This window comes from Cololabis saira, chromosome 15, assembly GCF_033807715.1.
Source record: "Cololabis saira isolate AMF1-May2022 chromosome 15, fColSai1.1, whole genome shotgun sequence".
NCBI classification, from domain to species: Eukaryota; Metazoa; Chordata; class Actinopteri; order Beloniformes; family Belonidae; genus Cololabis; species Cololabis saira.
Genome location: NC_084601.1, coordinates 30066167 through 30084257, shown reverse-complemented (window position 1 = coordinate 30084257; position 18091 = coordinate 30066167). Strand labels below are relative to the sequence as shown.

The window sequence follows — 18091 nt, the reverse complement described above, 5'->3', positions numbered from 1 at the left end:
TTCATTTATTGTTTATTTCAGTTTATTTATAGTTGATTTCAGTTTATTTATAGTTTATTTCAGTTCATTTATAGTTGATTTCAGTTCATTTATAGCTGATTTCAGTTCATTTATAGTTGATTTTAGTTCGTTTAGAGACGAGGTCGGGGACCAATAAAATAAAGACCAGCTTACTGATAAATAATCAGTGTTCATAAACAGTCGTGTTGCAGTTGGGCAGAATTTCCACCTTTAATTTCTCCCTTAAATTTAATAAATGTCGTCATTCTCACACTGGAGCTGAACGACAAACGGACCGGCGTCACACAAGTCGGTCCTGGTTCCGGTCCCATGTCCCCCGTCTTCTCTGCGTCCATCTCCTGCCCGGATGCTAAGATATATTCTTACGGTGGTAGTAGGTTAACTTTGTTACCTATATATTCTTACGGTGGTATTAGGCTGGCTTTGTTACTGATAGGGACGTCGTCGGCCTCATAATCGCTGGTGACGGCTAGCGGGACGAAGCCAGTGCTTGATGGGTCCGACAGGTCGCCGGGGTGTTAGGACACGCCTCCTTTTGGGGGGGGGGACCTGGACACAGTCTGGACGTCACGTGACTCGATGAATCCACTAGTGCCGGTGCCGGATCACTCCTTCACTCTTTACGGGTTGGAGATGAACTTCACTGATGGGATCTTAAACTTGAGGTAATTGAGTCCCCCCCCCCCCACTTGACCGAGGGAATAATGACTTCATCTGATCCCCTGGGGGGCACAAGGGGGTGCGGGAGGACCTGGTCCAACCACTGTCCCAGCGGGGGGGGGGGGCACTGTGTCCCCCGTCTTAATATTTCTCCGTTTTAATCCACCCAGACCTGCTATTTTTCTCAGTCACTCAACCATGAACCTCGTGGGGGGGGGGGGTCCAACAGCAACTGATAAATCAGTCACACTGGCCTCCCAGCTCGCCCTGGTCCCCTGGGGGGACTGTTTTTGGAGGGGGGAGGGTCCAGGGGGGTCCTGCAGTGGAGGAATTTAACACGCGCCCCCCCCCTCCCCTTCCTTTGAGAGCTGCTGGGTCTGCAGGAGGAGATGTTGTGCTGTTTTTGCACCAAGCGTGGTGCAGATGAAAGGCCCCTGTGTGCCCCCCCCCCCCCCCAAAGCACCCCCTTAGGGCCCCCCCTGCCGCCGCCGGCGCTGCCAGAAAGGGACGGCCGCTCCTTTATTTGACGTCTCTTTCCCACATGCTCCATTGGCTGGAAGATGCACTTGAAAAATAAAGGACAGTCCTGCCCCCCCTGCTCTTGTTGTTCACCACATCTCAATATGGGAACTCTCTCCATTCTGAGGCCTTCTGGCGTTTCTGATATCTTCTTAAGGTGGTAGTAGGCTGACTTTGTTATTGATATCTTCTTAAGGTGGTAGTAGGGGCCGCTCGATGGCGCAGTGGGTTAAGCTAGCGGCTCATATACTGAGGCTACAATCCTCCTGCAGCGGTCGCAGGTTCCAATCCCGGCCTGTACACTTTGCTGCATGTCATCCCCATTCTCTCTCTCTACCCCCTTCTTGTCTGCAACTTGAATAAAGGTAGTAGGCTGACTTTGTTGTTGATAGGTTCTTAAGTAGGGCTGGGGATCGATTCCAATGTCAAGAATCGATTCGATTCCGATTCTTAAGATTCAGAATCGATTATCAAGATTTGATTCGATTTGATTCCGATATTAATTTGGGTTAGTGTTATTAAAACTGTTTTTTGAGCTGTTGCATGAATTATATGACTGTAGTTATGCAAAATATTACTACTAGTATTATATTGAGATTCAACAGCAAGTATTGCAGCTAATGATGCTGTAAGGACCAATCAGCTCCCAGAATGCTGATAGAACTGCTTTCAGAAACATCATGTGGATCAGAATTACCAAACAGATCCAGGGAGGAAACAGAGACGGATGAAATTGGTTTTATTTTTTCCCACATTCCGTTTTTATTTGTTCCATTTTCGGTCTATTTTGGTTTTTAATTTTTGAGCATTTGGTTTTTAGCATTTTTTACAAATGAAACCCCAAGACAGTATATAAAGTAATGAAATATAGACAATTTATGCAATTATAACCTAACACTTTAATGTTTTCATACCTTTAAACATATTTAAAGGCAAAAAAATGCCACCAGTTATTCTCGTGTCCCACAAAACATTCCTTTTTTGGGGATAAACAAAAAAATAACCAAAATTTGTAATGTAATGATGAAAAAAAACAAAACATAAATAAATTTTAAAAAAATCGATCTTTAGACATATGAATCGATTTTTAGGAATTAATATGAGAATCGATTTAGAATTGGGAAATCGATTTTTTCAACACAGGCCTATTATTAAGGTGCTGACTTTGTTACTGATATCTTAATTGATGGTTGTTCGTCAACATTCACTGATGAACAATCCTGCAGGTTTACCGCCGAGTTCGGCCTCCAGGAGGTTATTTATGCCTGTTAGCGTGAGAAAAGGCTTCGGGCGGCTTTGTCTCCGCAGCAGATGGGGGCGGTACGAGGATGTTCACTGAGGCCTCAACCCCTCTGGTCTCCACAGGTGGGGCTCCTGGACCTGGAGCTGAACCGGCTCACCAAGGCCCTGTTCCTGGCCCAGGTGGTCCTGGCTGTCGTCATGGTGACGCTGCAGGGGTTCGTGGGTCCCTGGTTCCGAAACCTGTTCCGATTCGTCGTGCTCTTCTCCTACATCATCCCCATCAGGTGATTCCCTCCACTCCGACCCGGACTGAGAGACGCGAGCGGTTTTATCAACGTTACCTGACCGTTATCAGAGGAGGCGGGGCCTAAACTCGTTAGGGAACCAAACAAATCAACTGACTAGTGCTGAAATGAGTTGCTTTCTTAAGGTCATCTCAGCTTTGTAAGTGTATAAAAAGCACCGTCTGTCCCGACAACCTCCTCCAGTTCCCGCCCTCTTCGATAATCATGACCAGGTTTTAGAAACCAGTTAAAACCGTAGAAGTAAAATTGCTTTCGTCAACGAATATGACTAAATATCGTCGTCAACAAACTTTTATCACCTGAGGAAAACGAGACGCAACGCTGGTCATGTGACGATAACGATAATTAAATATATAATGCAATATCGTAGAGGAATAAAAACCAGACTAAAATGTAGATTACAAAATAAAAACTCGTTGAAACGATCGTTTCGTTTCATAGACGTGGAAAAGGAACCCCAATGTGTTGTAGAAAAAGAAAAAGACGGGGAGAAATGTGGAAAAATATGTTGTAAACTCAAATTAGAGTCTTCTGTATGTGGAATGAATTTATTCTTGAGTCTATAAGTTAACAATAATATAATAATAAGATAAACTTGTTTGAATTGTAAAATGGGTTTGGCTAAATACAATCTTTGACTAAAACTAGACTAAAATGGACAATTCTGACTAAAATAAGACTAAAATGCTCAGACTTTTAGTCGACTGAAACTTGACACGACTAAAAGGAGAATGAACGTGACTAAAACTAATAAAAACTAAAATGATAGTTTGACCCAAGTGAAGATAACTACAGTTCCACCATTGACCAACAGGGGGCGACTTCAGAATTTAAAATATCGCAGGAATTAACATATTAACAGACAAAAAGAGACTATTTAATGGGTTAATTTTGTCCATGGCTTTACAATTTCACTTGCTGATTCTTTTCATTGGACAAGAATATTTAGGTTTTTAAATATCTGACATGATTCCTCTATGACTTGAAACATGTCAGGTATTTAAAAACCTAAATATTCTTGTCCGATGACAAGAATCAGCAAGTTAGAGACAGAAAGGGAGTTCTGGTCACCATGGCAACTAGGCGGTCATCAGATTACTGGTTGCCGTGACTACCGGGCGCGTAGCTAGAGTCTGCGGTGGGCTGCAACCGGCCCGGACCGGCTCCTGCTCCCGGACCTGCTTCGGCGGCGGGTTGGTGGCGGTCCGTTTCCGTAGAAACGTCTGAGATGACGACGTCAGGGAGGGTTCTGGGTCGTTGTTATCCGGTCTCCGGGTCCGGGGTCACCTGAGTCTGAACTGGGCCGTCTCCTCCGACCCGCAGCCTCCGCGTCAACCTGGACATGGGGAAGTCGGCGTACGGCTGGATGATCATGAAGGACGAGAACATCCCGGGAACCGTGGTGAGAACCAGCACCATCCCGGAGGAACTGGGCCGGCTGGTCTACCTGCTGACGGACAAGACGGGTAGGATCCTCCTCCTTTCTCCTCTTCACCTTCACCTTCATCTTCGTCTTTCCTGCTCTTCTTCTCTCTGATGAAATGTTTATAATATAAAAACATCAATGTTTAAATTCATGATCAGTTTGGTCACCCCCCCCTCCAGGATCAATTATATAAAATATAACGATGACTCCCAAATTTATATGCCATTAAAACACAACGACTCACGCTTTTTTAAAAGTTTACTCCACTGTCTGGAGGACATCAGAGCCTGGATGGCTTTAGTTAAGTTTAGTTTTAGTTTATTTATTTAGCAATATAAGACAAATAAACTTTAATGAAAATAAAACTGAGGTCCTAGTTTTTCGTCCAAGTGCTGCCTGTGACTCGTATGTAGATCTACGACCCCTAGAGCCACATGTCAAATACACTGCCAAAAACTTTAAAATGGAGAAACAAATTAACACTGTTGTAAAATCTAGTTTGAGGCTTTTATCAGAGGTTAAACCTTTTTTATCTTTCAGAAACTTTGAGAAAGTTATACACACCTTTGTGTCATGCCGCCTGGACTGCAAAGCCCTGCATGGAGGCGTTAGCTGGTCCTCCCCGTCCGTTATAGCAGTGGTTCCCAACCTTTTTTCCTTGGAGCCCCCCCTACTTGTGTCTAAGACCAGCCAGGCCCCCCGACCCGTACGTACTAGCACCAAAATGGTCTTTAATTGAAAAAATTAACATTAATTATGTTTTTTGATACATTTCTCTTTGGTTTACTCTGTATACATATGACTTTGTTTTTCTCCAATGTCACCAATGTATAAAATACGCACAAAAGGACATAAAAGGACATAAAAATATTTCTGAAAAATGTCTCTTTTAATATGAGACCAACATTTTTTAACATTATTCCTTTAACAACCTGTAGGAGTAGATTAAATGTTGAGTAATGATATAATAATAAGGAATGAAATAATTTCCTGTGTTTGTCACCAGTGTATAAAAAAGACATTCATAAATTATTCCTAACAATGTCTTATGAATGACTCATTCGCAAATATAATTTTTACAGCGCCCCCCCAGAGATCTCTGGCGCCCCCCAGGGGGGGCCCGGACCCCAGGTTGGGAGACACTGCGTTATAGGATCCATTTTTAAATTATTTAGTTTTTAAATCTTTACATCGTCTTGCACCTTCTTATATCTCAGGTCTTTTAAATGTCCAGAGACCTTCTGGGGCTCTTAGGTCAGCTGACCAACTCCAGGCTAAAGACCAGGGGGGACCGGACCTCTGCAGTACCGGTCCCGGATCTGGATCGAGCTGCACATACACCTGGCTCCTTCTATGGCTGTTTTAAAATCTTACATCTTAGTTGGTAGTGAAGGTTCTTAGTCGGTATTGAAGGGTTTTTTAGTTGGTATGGAAGGTTCTTTGCTGGCTCTTACATCTCATTTGTTTCATGTTTTACGTTGTTTTGTTTCTGTTTTCCTTTTGCTTGTGCAGCACTTTGTTGTTTTTAAAGTGCTTTATAAATAACCCTGATCGGACTTGTGGTTGCAGGTGGAGTTGTTACATAGCGTGGCTTTAAGACGTTCCTTCGTCTGATTGCAGGAACTCTGACGCAGAACGAGATGATCTTCAAGCGGCTGCACCTGGGAACCGTTTCCTACGGCACCGACACCATGGACGAGATCCAGAGCCACATCGTCCAGTCGTACGCCCAGGTGAGGCCCTCGGGTTCCAGTCCGAGCTGTTTATTTTCCCTGTGATGAATTAAAAACTCCTCCAGACCACTTCACGTCGCCCTGAGTGGTTCCTCCCGCTCCGGCGGCGCTTAGCGCCTGGGATGGATGACGGCCCTGAAGTTATATAACGCGGGATCGTGGGCTTTTATTGCGACATCCTTCATTTGCATCTCGTCCAGTAGAGAGCAGATGTATTGAAGTACGTTTCCCTTCCAGCTCATTCCCTCTCCGTCCTTCTAAATCAATTTTTATATTAAGCCGTGGACGCGTCTTCCAGGAAGGACGGCTGTATTGTTCATTCATCACCGGCGTCCCTGAGAGACTCCTCATACTGTAAGCGAGTGTTTCCCTCGCTGTGTGGCTCGCTGCTGGCGGCCGTCTGCACAGAACCATATTGTTCGGCGCCGGCCAGCTCCGGACAGCTGCTCCGGGCCGAGCCATCTGCCGCGAGCCTCGCGGGTCATCTAGCTAATGAAAAACCAGGAGTCTGCTGGGGCCCGAGCCCAGCGGTTCTGGAGGACCAACGCCGGGCCGTTAGGTCTGCAGAGATGAGCTGATGGGTCCAGTTCTGATTCACCGTGTGAGGGGAAGTGTGTCTGTCTGTTTTTGGGGGCGTCGCTCACGTAAGACCCCACGTTCCACCGGCCGCCGGTTCCCCAAACTCCTGCACCCGACTCTAAGCAGCTCTTCCTGCAGCTCTGGCTCATATTTGTAAAACTGGATGAGGAGAGATTAAATTAAGAGGTCAAGGAGAGTAAAAACCCCAGACGACAGGCTTGTTAAAAATAAAATAAAATCCACTTAGAAAAAGAGCAGATTTGTACGACTCTGTCACGTTCACTTAAAAACATTTTTTCACTTCTGTAGATCTGCAGCCAAACAAGCTCCATAACATTTTTTTTTCTTTTTTCAATTTTTTTCTTTAAAAAAACTCCTTAAAATTATTTTATTCTTTTTCCATTTTTTCCTTTTTTGTTTTCTTTAAAAAAAACAAACATTTTTTCCACTTTTTTTTATTTTTTCAATTTTATCTTTTATAAAAACTCCCAAAAATTTTATTTTTCATCCTTTTTTAATTTTTTCAATGTATTTCCTTTTTTCTTTTGTTTTCTTTTTTATCTTTAAACTCCTTAAAATGATCTATTTTCTTTTTCTATTTGTTTCTTTTTTCTTTTAAAAAAACCTTTTTCTTTTAAAAAAAAAGAAAATTCCATAACTTTTTTTTATTTTTCTATTTTTTCCTTTTTTATTTTTTCTTTAAAAAAAGATTTTAAAAAAACCCAAAAAATATTTTTCCACTCTATATTTTTTCAATTTTTTTTCTCTTTTAAAGATGTAAATCATCTATATGTTCTTTATCCCGAACTACACATCCCACAACCCCCATTATTGGCAAGATCAAGATGGCATAAAAGCCACTGTATGTAGTAATACCAGTCGTGACCACATGGGGGCAGCATGTGTGTCATGTGTCAGACACAGAGAAGTGCACCTCTAGAGGGACACTCTTTCAAGGGGTTCACAAACTTCCTGCTGGTTCTGTCGCCCCCTCAGGTGGCGTCCCAGCCGTCCAGCGGTGGCGCCGGCGCCGCCACGCCGTCCCGGAAGCCCGCCGCCGCCTCGGGCCCGAAGGTGCGTAAGAGCGTCAGCAGCCGCATCCACGAGGCGGTGAAGGCCATCGCGCTGTGCCACAACGTCACGCCGGTGTACGAGAGCCGCGCCGCCGGCAACGGCGAGACGGAGTCTGCCGAGGCCGACCAGGACTTCAGCGACGACAACCGCACCTACCAGGCCTCCAGTCCGGACGAGGTAGGAACCGCTGCCCCCCCGCTGGGGGCGTTGCCTAGCAACCACGCAGGGTAGCCACGGAGCGCAATAAACAGTCAAGTGGGTCCTTGAACGGAGCCCTGATGTCCCCCGCCGAACCCAGGAAGGAGGCTGGCGTCAGATCCTCAACCTGGTTTAGTTATCGATCAATCAAAGTGATCAGAAATGAAGCATTGATCATCTGAAGGACTTTCAAGGTCATAAATGAGACGCGTCAAGGTTTTATTTAAACCTTTTAGGCAAGGCAAGTTTATGTGTATAGCACAATTCAACACAAGGTAATTCAAAGTGCTTTACATCAAAATTAAAACAGTAAATAACAAAATGACAAGAAAAGAGGTACAGAAGGTAAGTATTTAATTTAAGATACGCTTCAGTTAACAGTAATTCTGTAGTAGCAGTAATAACTTTGAGTTGTTGTGAGATGAATAAACGCGGAAAACGACCCGACTCCTCCCATCTCTGGGTCCTAGTGCCCCTAAAAAGGAGAGTTGGGGTCTCCAGGAAATAACTGGTTTAGAGTGGCATGTATGGATGTGTGTCCCAGTTAAAGAACCTGGAAACAGATTTCCAGGTAAGATGAATTATTATTATTTAGCTGTAACAATACAAACAATACAAAGCTATAGAGGGAATGCGCATGACGTCACAGATGCGACTTCACAGCGGATTTTGTCCACTGAGTGGCAGAAAGACTGAGTGGCAGCGTAAACTTTCAATTTGAGCAACTGGAAAACATCTAAAATGGGAAAGAGCTGTTGTGCGATCGACTGTACTCATAGATTTAGCAAGAAATCAGAGTTATCGTTTTACAGACTGCCGAAAAATAAGTTTAAGAGACACAAATGGATTACTGCAATTCGCAGAAACAACTGGATTCCAGGCACCGAAACGTGGATTTGTGGTTCCCATTTTGTATCAGGTAATGTTGGATTTTTGGGTAGCCAACGTTAAACGGTCAAATCATAAAGTTCGGTGTCCTCATCACTTTAATTTCGCCAACAAATCCTGCCTTGAAGTCGGACCAAGCGTCAAGACTTTTGTATGCCTTCAAGCTTTGCTTCGTGTATTTATTTATTATTTATTTCCCTGGCGTGGAAAAATAAGTACATATAAATATCAGCAAACTGGATTTGTGGCCAAATATTAATGTCCATGAACCACTGGTTCTTGGGGTAACTGTACGGGTCACTGTCAAGTCCAACTGCCTTTAATTTAAGCCCATAATCGGCTGTTATCCCGTCTTCTCCACTAGTTGCAGCCATTTTTGCTGATGTTTTGCCACTCAGTGCGAGTAAGGGGGCTGGTCCAGTGGGGAAGTGACATCAATGCAGACCCTCTATACCATAAGCGTCACCCCGGTTGGACATAATGGTCCTTTAATTGGCAGAAGGTGAAAGGTCATGAGCTCCTTCAGAGGTTAAGCTCATTGAATCGTCCGTATTTGCTTCCTGGGAATTAATTGCCCCGTAGGAGGAAGACCCCCCCCGGTGGAGATGGACCACGGGGGTGGGGGGGTGGAGGTATTGTTTGGTTAAGAGAGGTTTATTGTGGGGTGAAGGGTCGGTGTTGGAACCTCTGGAGGAGTGTTGAGAGATGGACGTATCTGATCAATATTTAATTTGCTCCCGGAGACGACGCTTTGTCTCCGGACGCTTTGTTCTCCCTCCGTCCTTTCATCCCTCTCTCCTCCACGGTAGCATCGGATCTGACCGCCACCGCTGACTCCCCCGATGCAGAGATGCAGTGGACCAGCTGCAGGGGTCAGAACCCGGGTCAGAATCCGGGTCACCGGACCTGCTTGGGTGGCCGGCCTCTCGACCTTTGACCCCCGCACTGCCAGACGAGCGGTGGACTGTTGTAACTGAGGAGGAGGTTCAGACAGTCACTTGTTCTGGTTCTGGTAGAGGACGTGCCCCCCCGACCCCCAATCACAGCAAACCTTGGCCCCCCCTTGTGGTCTGAGGTGGTATTTTTACTGAGAGTGGCTTTAATCCCCCTAAATTCTCACATACCCCTTTTCCACCAAACCAGTTCCAGGCTGGTTCTGGTTCTGGTTCTGGTTCTGGGTCAGTGCTGAGTTTAGAACCGGCCTTTCTGTTTCCACTGACAAAGAACTGGCTCCGGGCCAGAAGAACCGGTTTCAACGTAGAACCAACTCTTTGCTGGACTAGAGCAGGGGTCAGCAACCTAAAATGTTGAAAGAGCCATATTGGACCAAAAACACAAAAAACAAATATGTCTGGAGCCGCAAAAAATGAAAAGTCTTGTATCAGCCTTAGAATGAAGACAACACATGCTGCATGTATCTATATTAGTTATAACTGGGTCCTCGGCTGCAAATGTAGCATGCTAATGTCTTTCCACATGACTCTTTTTGTTACGGCTGGCAGGAGAAAGATACAAATAATATTTTAGAGGAGGAAGATTTTTCTTTCATTATGCACATCGAAAAAAAAGTCAAAATGTGGAGAAAAAAGTCAAAATGTCAAGATTAATGTACAATGTTGAGAGAAAGTCGAAATGTTGAGAAAAAAGTCGAAATGTCAAGAAAAAAGTCAAAATTTCGAGAAAAAAGTCAAAATGTGGAGATTAATGTTGAAGCACAATCTCGAGAAAAAAGTCGAAATGTCGAGAAAAAAATCAAAATTTCGAGAAAAAAGTCAAAAATATGTTTTGAAAAACGTGATTAAAAAGAAAAGGAAAGAGGAAAAAAAAGAGACAGAGACATTTTCAAATAAGAATGAATCTGGATGCAGCAAAGCATCATGGGTCTGAGGAGGAGACAACCTGTCTTTTAGAGATGTGTCCACGGAGGAGCTACGAGGACCAAGTCCTATTAGAGCAGATACCTTGTTGTTGCTGCAACTTTCACACAAACGCAGCGACGTAATGACGTTTGCAGAGACGTAACTGATGTGACTCCCCTTAGCACCCGAGCTGTGGAAAAACGAGCTGGTTCTCAGCTGGTTCCAAGTTGAATCAGTTGTAAACCAGAACCAGCCCTGGAACCGGTTTGGTGGAAAAGGGGTACCAGTGGCTCTGATAGATGTGTTTCAGTCTCGCGCCACCTTTAATTCAGTAAAAACGTCTCATCTGTGAGGTTTTATCTCTCTGCTGCTGCTAAACTGTTTTAGTTCTTCAACGGTTCTGCCGCCTCGGCATCCTGAACACGTGTGGTGTTTGTGGCCCGTGTGTGTCGCTGCACCAGGATAACGGGACCCAGATGTGGATGTAGGCGGGTCTGTTACGAGGCCTGGAGGCGGGGGGGGGGGGATTATAACAGGAAGTCCCCATTTGTAGGTCAGAGTAAAACAACAAGCTCTGAGTGATGATGAACCCAGTGAGGGTTGAGTCGTGTGCAGCTGAACCCTGGGGGGGGCGTTTCCTCTGCTGCTCGGTTCTGATGGTTCTGATGGACTTTAGTCCTGGTCCAGAGTGAGATGGGGGGGCCTCTAATCCCTCGATGCTTCTGGCTCGGCATCAGCCCCCAGAATGCACCAGGAGGGCAGACGTTACTCAGCTGGCTGTAGATGTTCAGTTTCATTTTCCTTCCTTAGAAAGTAAGTTACACCTCCTTCAGACCGACGCTCGAGCTGCTGAGAAGGAGGGGGGGCTGGGGTCAGAGGTCAGGGGGAAGTCTGAGGAGGTCAGGGGTCAGAGGGAGGTCACAAGGAGGTTATGAAGAAGTCCAAAAACATGCATGCTAGGTAAATTGATCATTCTAAATTGCCCGTAGGTGTGAGTGTGAGTGTGTCTGGTTGTTTGTGGGGACTGCGTGTGGAAACTAGCATTACTGCTAAAACCCAGTGTATTCATACTGCTTAATGTAGTGTTCATGAATATGCATTGTCCCGTCTAAATAATAATAATAATAATAAATAACTTTATTTATCCGTTAGGAACTTAATTTGTGGAAAAGCATCAGCATCAGTGCGTGTACAGATAACATATGCAACAGAACAGTACAGAAACAAACCAAACAATCAATATAAAGCAACGTACATTGGGCAATCACAAACACTGCTGGACTTAGATGCTGTAAAACCATAGCATAGATAAAATACGAGAGAAAGAGATATATATTTAAATAAACTTTGAAACTATGAGGTCAGAGAAGGTCGGATGAAGGTCAGAGGAGCTTAGAAGGTCAGGGATCAAATGAAGGTCAGGAGGAGGTCAAATGAAGGTCAGATAAAGGTCAGGAGGAGGTCACAAGGAGGAGGTTATGAGGTCAGATGAAGGTCAGAGGAGGTCAGGAGGAGGTCACAAGGAGGAGGTTATGAGGTCAGATGAAGGTCAGAGGAGGTCAGGAGGAGGTCACAAGGAGGAGGTTATGAGGTCAGATGAAGGTCAGAGGAGGTCAGGAGGAGGTCACAAGGAGGAGGTTAGAAGGTCAGGGATCAGATTATGGTCAGAGAAGGCCAGAAGGTCAGGAGGAGGTCAAATGAAGGTCAGATAAAGGTCAGGAGGAGGTCACAAGGTGGAGGTTATGAGGTCAGAGAAGGTCAGAGGAGGTCAGAAGATCAGGAAAAGGTAAGATGGAGGTCAGGAGAAGGCCAGAAAGTCTGGAGGAGATCAGAGGAGGTCAGATGAAGGTCAGGGGTCAGAGGGAGGTCACAAGGTGGAGGTTATGAGGTCAGAGAAGGTCAGGAGCTCAGGAGAAGGTCTCGAGGGCTGGTGTCCTGCATGTTTTAGTTGTTTCCCTGCATCAACACACCTGATTCTAATTAACGGTCGTCACCACCTTGTCATCAAAGTCTGGATAGTTCTGTTGATGACCAAGCTCCTTGTATCACGGTTTGATAAAAAAAAGGGAAACATCTAAAACATGCAGGACACCGGCCCTCGAGGACCGACTTTGGACACCCCTGTCATAGGAGATCAGAAGGTCAGATGAAGGTCAGGATGAGGAAGTCTTCAGGTGGTTTAGACGTGGTGTTCTGCTCACACCTGTGCCGGTCCGGTTCCAGGTGGCGCTGGTCCGCTGGACCCAGAGCGTGGGCCTGACCCTGGTTAGCAGAGACCTGACCTCGCTGCAGCTGAAGACGCCGTCGGGACAGATCCTGTCCTTCAGCATCCTGCAGATCTTCCCCTTCACCTCGGAGAGCAAGAGGATGGGCATCATCCTGCAGGTGGGTCACGGTCCAGGACCGGTTCTGGCCGGGCTCAGAACCTCCATGTGAGTTTTAACCTCCTTTTTTTTACCTCTGGTTGGTTCAGGAGGAGTCGACGGGGGACATCACGTTCTACATGAAGGGGGCCGATGTTGCCATGGCGACCATCGTCCAGTACAACGACTGGCTGGAGGAGGAGGTAAACAACCGACCCGGTCCGCTGGTCCGACCCGAGGTCCAGAACCAGGCCCGGTCCGCTGGTCCGACCCGGGTGACCTCTGCGTGAGGATCCTCGCTGCTCGGCTGGAAGTCTTGTGTCCCACGTTCATAACCATATCGGCGTTATCGGGTCGTCCGGCGCCGCCGGCGGTTCTGATTTGATTAGTGACCCAGATACAGTAATTAGTTTGTCATATTCCTGAACATCGCGGTAACGAGGTCCCGCCCACATCCTGCTGCCGGCGCCGCGGCCGCCGCCCCGTCAATAACCAATCAGCAGCACCGATCGGTGCATCATATCAGAGATGAACTGCTCTATGGGGGGGACGCCCCCCCGTCCACCCCCCCGGGATGCTATAATTTATTTTTTATTTATGTAACCAGGTATGTCTAACATGGGCGATGATCCCAGATGAATGATGGGAGTGTGTTTTTGAAAGAGGAGAATGAGGTGTATTAAGTTTTAAGCGTTTGCTGCAGATGATTCCAATCACTAGCAGCAGCGAACTAAAATGAATTATGACCAAACGAGGTAATTAGTTAATGTAACTGCTTGAACGTAGGTTCCGATTATTGGTGTTGATATTAAGTAGTGAGCCCAGATATGAAGCTTCCAGTGATGGTTTTGTAGATGAAGTGATACCTGGATCAGTCAACGGGAGGGAAGTGGAGGCCACTTGAGGTCAGTCGAGGTTACAGTGATGGCTGTTACAAGGAGCAGCGGTAACAAAGCAGATGGCGGTGGGGTACATTTTTTTATTATTATTATTATGGTAGATATTATTATTATTATTATTATTATTATTATTATTATTATTATTATTATTATTGTGGTAGATATTATTATTATTATTATTATTATTATTATGGTGGTAGATATTATTATTATTATTATTATTATTATATTATTATTATTATTATTATTATTATTATGGTGGTAGATATTCTTCTTCTTCTTATTATTATTATTATTATTGTTATTATGGTGGTAGATATTATTATTATTATGGTAGATATTATTATTATTGTGGTAGGTGATATTATTATTATTATTATTATTATTATTATTATTATTATTATTATTATTATTATTGTGGTAGATATTATTATTATTGTGGTAGATATTATTATTATTATTATTATGGTGGTAGATATTATTATTATTATTATTATTATGGTAGATATTATTATTATTATTATTATTATTATTATTATTATTATTATTATTATTATTATGGTGGTGGTAGATGACGTCAAGTTTGTTGAAAAGGGTTTTGGAGGCAGACCTATATACTATATCAACGTAATTTAGAATTGAGAGGATTGTCATTGTAACCAGCATGGTTTGCGGAGCGGGTGAAAGATGCTTTATTGTGGAACAAAAACCCAATTCTAGATCTGACTTTAGAAAGTAATGTTGACGTCAAAAGAGAGTGAACTGTCGAGCCAGATACCCAGGGAGGGAGGGAGGGAGGGGGGGAAGGAAGGAAGGGAGGAGGGAAAAAAGAAGGAAGGAAGGGAAGAAGGAAGGAAGGGAAGAAGGAAGGGAGGGAGGGAGGAAGGGAGGAAGGAAGGAAGGAAGGAAGGGAAAAAAGAAGGAAGGAAGGAAGGAAAAAGGGAGGAAGGAAGGAAGGAAGGAAGGGAAAAAAGAAGGAAGGGAGGAAGGAAGGAAGGAGGGAAGGAAGGAGGGAAGGAAGGAGGGAAGGGAGGAAGGAAGGAAAGAAGGAAGGGAGGAAGGAAGGGAGGGAGGAAGGAAGGGAGGGAGGAAAGAAGGAAGGAAGGGAAAAAAGAAGGGAAGGAGGGAAGGGAGGAAGGAAGGAGGGAAGGAAGGAGGGAAGGGAGGAAGGAAGGGAAAAAAGAAGGGAAGGAGGGAAGGGAGGAAGGAAGGAGGGAAGGGAGGAAGGAAGGAAGGAAGGAAGGGAAAAAAGAAGGAAGGGAGGGGGAAGGAAGGAAGAAGGGAGGAAGGAAGGAAGGGAAGCAGGAAGGAAGGAAGGGAAAAAAGAAGGAAGGGAGGAAGGAAGGAGGGAAGGGAGGGAGGAAGGAAGGAGGGAAGGAAGGAGGGAAGGGAGGAAGGAAGGAAAGAATGAAGGAAGGGAAAAAGGAAGGGAGGGAGGAAGGAAGGAATGAAGGAAGGGAGGAAGGAAGGGAGGGAGGAAAGAAGGAAGGAAGGAAGGGAAAAAAGAAGGGAAGGAGGGAAGGGAGGAAGGAAGGAAGGAAAGAAGGAAGGAAGGGAGGGAGGGAGGAAGGAATGAAGGAAGGGAAAAAAGAAGGAAGGAAGGAAGGGAAGAAGGAAGGAAGGAAGGAAGGGAAAAAAGAAGGAAGGAAGGAGGGAAGAAGGGAGGAAGGAAGGAAGGGAAGAAGGAAGGAAGAAAGAAGGGAGGAAGGAAGGAGGGAAGGGAGGAAGGAAGGGAAAGAAGGAGGGAAGGAAGGAGGGAAGGGAGGAAGGAAGGAAGTAAGGAAGGGAAAAAGAAGGAAGGAAGGGAGGGGGGAAGGAAGGAAGAAGGGAGCAAGGAAGGAAGGGAAGAAGGAAGGAAGGAAGGGAAAAAAGAAGGAAGGAAGGAAGGGAAAAAAGAAGGAAGGAAGGAAGGGAGGGGGGAAGGAAGGAAGAAGGAAGGAAGGAAGGAAGGAGGGAAGGAAGGAGGGAAGGGAGGAAGGAAGGGAAAAAAGAAGGAAGGAAGGAAGGAGGGAAGGGAGGAAGGAAGGAGGGAAGGGAGGAAGGAAGGGAAAAAAGAAGGGAAGGAGGGAAGGAAGGAGGGAAGGGAGGAAGGAAGTAAGTAAGGAAGGGAAAAAGAAGGAAGGAAGGGAGGGGGAAGGAAGGAAGAAGGGAGCAAGGAAGGAAGGGAAGAAGGAAGGAAGGAAGGGAAAAAAGAAGGAAGGAAGGAAGGGAGGGGGGAAGGAAGAAGGAAGGAAGGAAGGAAGGAGGGAAGGAAGGAGGGAAGGGAGGAAGGAAGGGAAAAAAGAAGGAAGGAAGGGAGGGGGGGAAGGAAGGAAGGAAGAAGGGAGGAAGGAAGGAAGGGAAGAAGGAAGGAAGGGAAAAAAGAAGGAAGGGAGGAAGGAAGGAAGGAGGGAAAAAAGAAGGAAGGGAGGGAGGAAGGAGGGGAGGAAGGAAGGATAGAAGGAAGGAAGGGAAAAAGGAAGGAAGGGAGGGAGGAAGGAAGGGAGGGAGGAAAGAAGGAAGGAAGGAAGGGAAAAAGGAAGGAAGGAATGAAGGGAGGGAGGAAGGAAGGAAGGAAGGGAAAAAAGAAGGGAAGGAGGGAAGGGAGGAAGGAAGGAAGGAAGGGAAAAAGGAAGGAAGGGAGGGAGGAAGGAAGGGAAAAAAGAAGGAAGGAAGAAGGGAAGGAAGGAGGGAAGAAGGGAGGAAGGAAGGAAGGGAAGAAGGAAGGAAGGAGGGAAGGAAGGAGGGAAGGGAGGAAGGAAGGAGGGAAGGAAGGAGGGAAGGGAGGAAGGAAGGAAAGAAGGAAGGGAGGGAGGAAGGAAGGGAGGGAGGAAGGAAGGGAGGGAGGAAAGAAGGAAGGAAGTGAAAAAGGAAGGGAGGAAGGAAGGGAGGGAGGGAGGGAGGGAGGAAGGAAGGAAGGGAAAAAAGAAGGGAAGGAGGGAAGGGAGGAAGGAAAGAAGGAAGGGAGGGAGGAAGGAAGGAATGAAGGAAGGAAGGAAGGAAGGAAGGGAAAAAAGAAGGAAGGAAGGAAGGGAAAAAAGAAGGAAGGAAGGAAGGGAGGGGGGAAGGAAGGAGGAAGGAAGGAAGGGAAAAAAGGACGGGAGGAAGGAAGGAGGGAAGGAAGGAAGGAAGAAGGGAAGGAAGAAGGGAAGGAAGGAAGGGAAAAAAGGACGGGAGGAAGGAAGGAGGGAAAGAAGGAGGGAAGGGAGGAGGGAAGGGAGGAAGGAAGGAGGGGAGGGAGGAAGGAAGGAAGGAAGAAGGGAAGGAAGAAGGGAAGGAAGAAGGGAAGGAAGGAGGGAAGGGAGGAGGGAAGGGAGGAGGGAAGGGAGGAGGGAAGGGAGGAAGAAAGAAAAGTTTTGCAGTACCGGTGTACTAATTTAATTGTTTTTTATTAATTCAAACTAATTGGTGTAATTTAGTTAGTTTAGGTTTTTTATCGTCATTTTTATCGTTATCGGGATAAATGCCAGAAATGATCGTGATATATTTTTTAGTCCATTGCGCCCATCCCTAATCGTCGGCATATAAATGATCGTTCCTGTCCCCCCAGTGCGGGAACATGGCCCGGGAGGGTCTGAGGACCCTGGTGGTGGCCAAGAAGTCCCTCTCCGAGGACCAGTACCAGGACTTCGAGGTGAGTTCTGGCTCGGGGCTCTGACCCCCCCTGCCGCCCCGGCCCTGACGCCGCCCCGGCCCTGACGCCCCCCCTGTCTGGTCCCGCAGAGCCGCTACGCCCAGGCCAAGCTGAGCGTGCAGGATCGGGCCCTGAAGGTGGCGGCGGTGGTGGAGAGTCTGGAGAGGGAGATGGAGCTGCTGTGTCTGACCGGCGTGGAGGACCAGCTGCAGGCCGACGTCCGGCCCACGCTGGAGCTGCTGAGGAACGCCGGCATCAAGGTGGGGGGGCTGGGGGGGTCAGGGGGTTCAGGGGTCCTGGGGGTTCAGGGATTCAGGCGGTTCATAGGAATCTGGGGTCCAGTGGTCGAAGGGATTCAGGGGATCTAAAGGTCCAGGAGGTTCAGGGGGTTCAAATGTTCAGGGGATCCAGGAATTCAAGGGGTCCAGGAGATTTAAAGGGGACCTATTCTGGCATCTAATAGCTATTTTAAACAGGCCTTGAATGTCTTTAAAACAAGCTTTTGATTGTTTTTAAATTATATGCAGCCTCTGAGGAATGTCTTTAGCATCCCATTCTCTAACCTCATTGTCTATGTGGGATTCTGAGGCTCCGTTTACACGTAGCAAAAACGGTGGCGTTTTCATTTTGGCCATTTGTTTACACGAAAACGAAGCTCAAAGTCACCAAAAACGATCATTTCTGAAAACTCCGGCCAAAGTGGAGATTTTCA

General features: G+C 46.1%; 1 protein-coding gene across 1 annotated transcript in view; it reads left to right on the top strand.

Annotated features, from left to right (window-relative positions):
• The window catches only part of atp9b (ATPase phospholipid transporting 9B), a 63127-nt gene that overhangs the window by 32208 nt on the left and 12828 nt on the right, over positions 1 to 18091 (top strand). The window contains exons 12-19 of the mRNA XM_061741334.1: positions 2566 to 2726; positions 4071 to 4213; positions 5794 to 5906; positions 7482 to 7736; positions 12728 to 12889; positions 12978 to 13070; positions 17296 to 17379; positions 17469 to 17639. Coding sequence (XP_061597318.1) covers positions 2566 to 2726; positions 4071 to 4213; positions 5794 to 5906; positions 7482 to 7736; positions 12728 to 12889; positions 12978 to 13070; positions 17296 to 17379; positions 17469 to 17639 — 1182 coding nt within the window. The remainder of the gene's footprint in view (positions 1 to 2565; positions 2727 to 4070; positions 4214 to 5793; positions 5907 to 7481; positions 7737 to 12727; positions 12890 to 12977; positions 13071 to 17295; positions 17380 to 17468; positions 17640 to 18091) is intronic.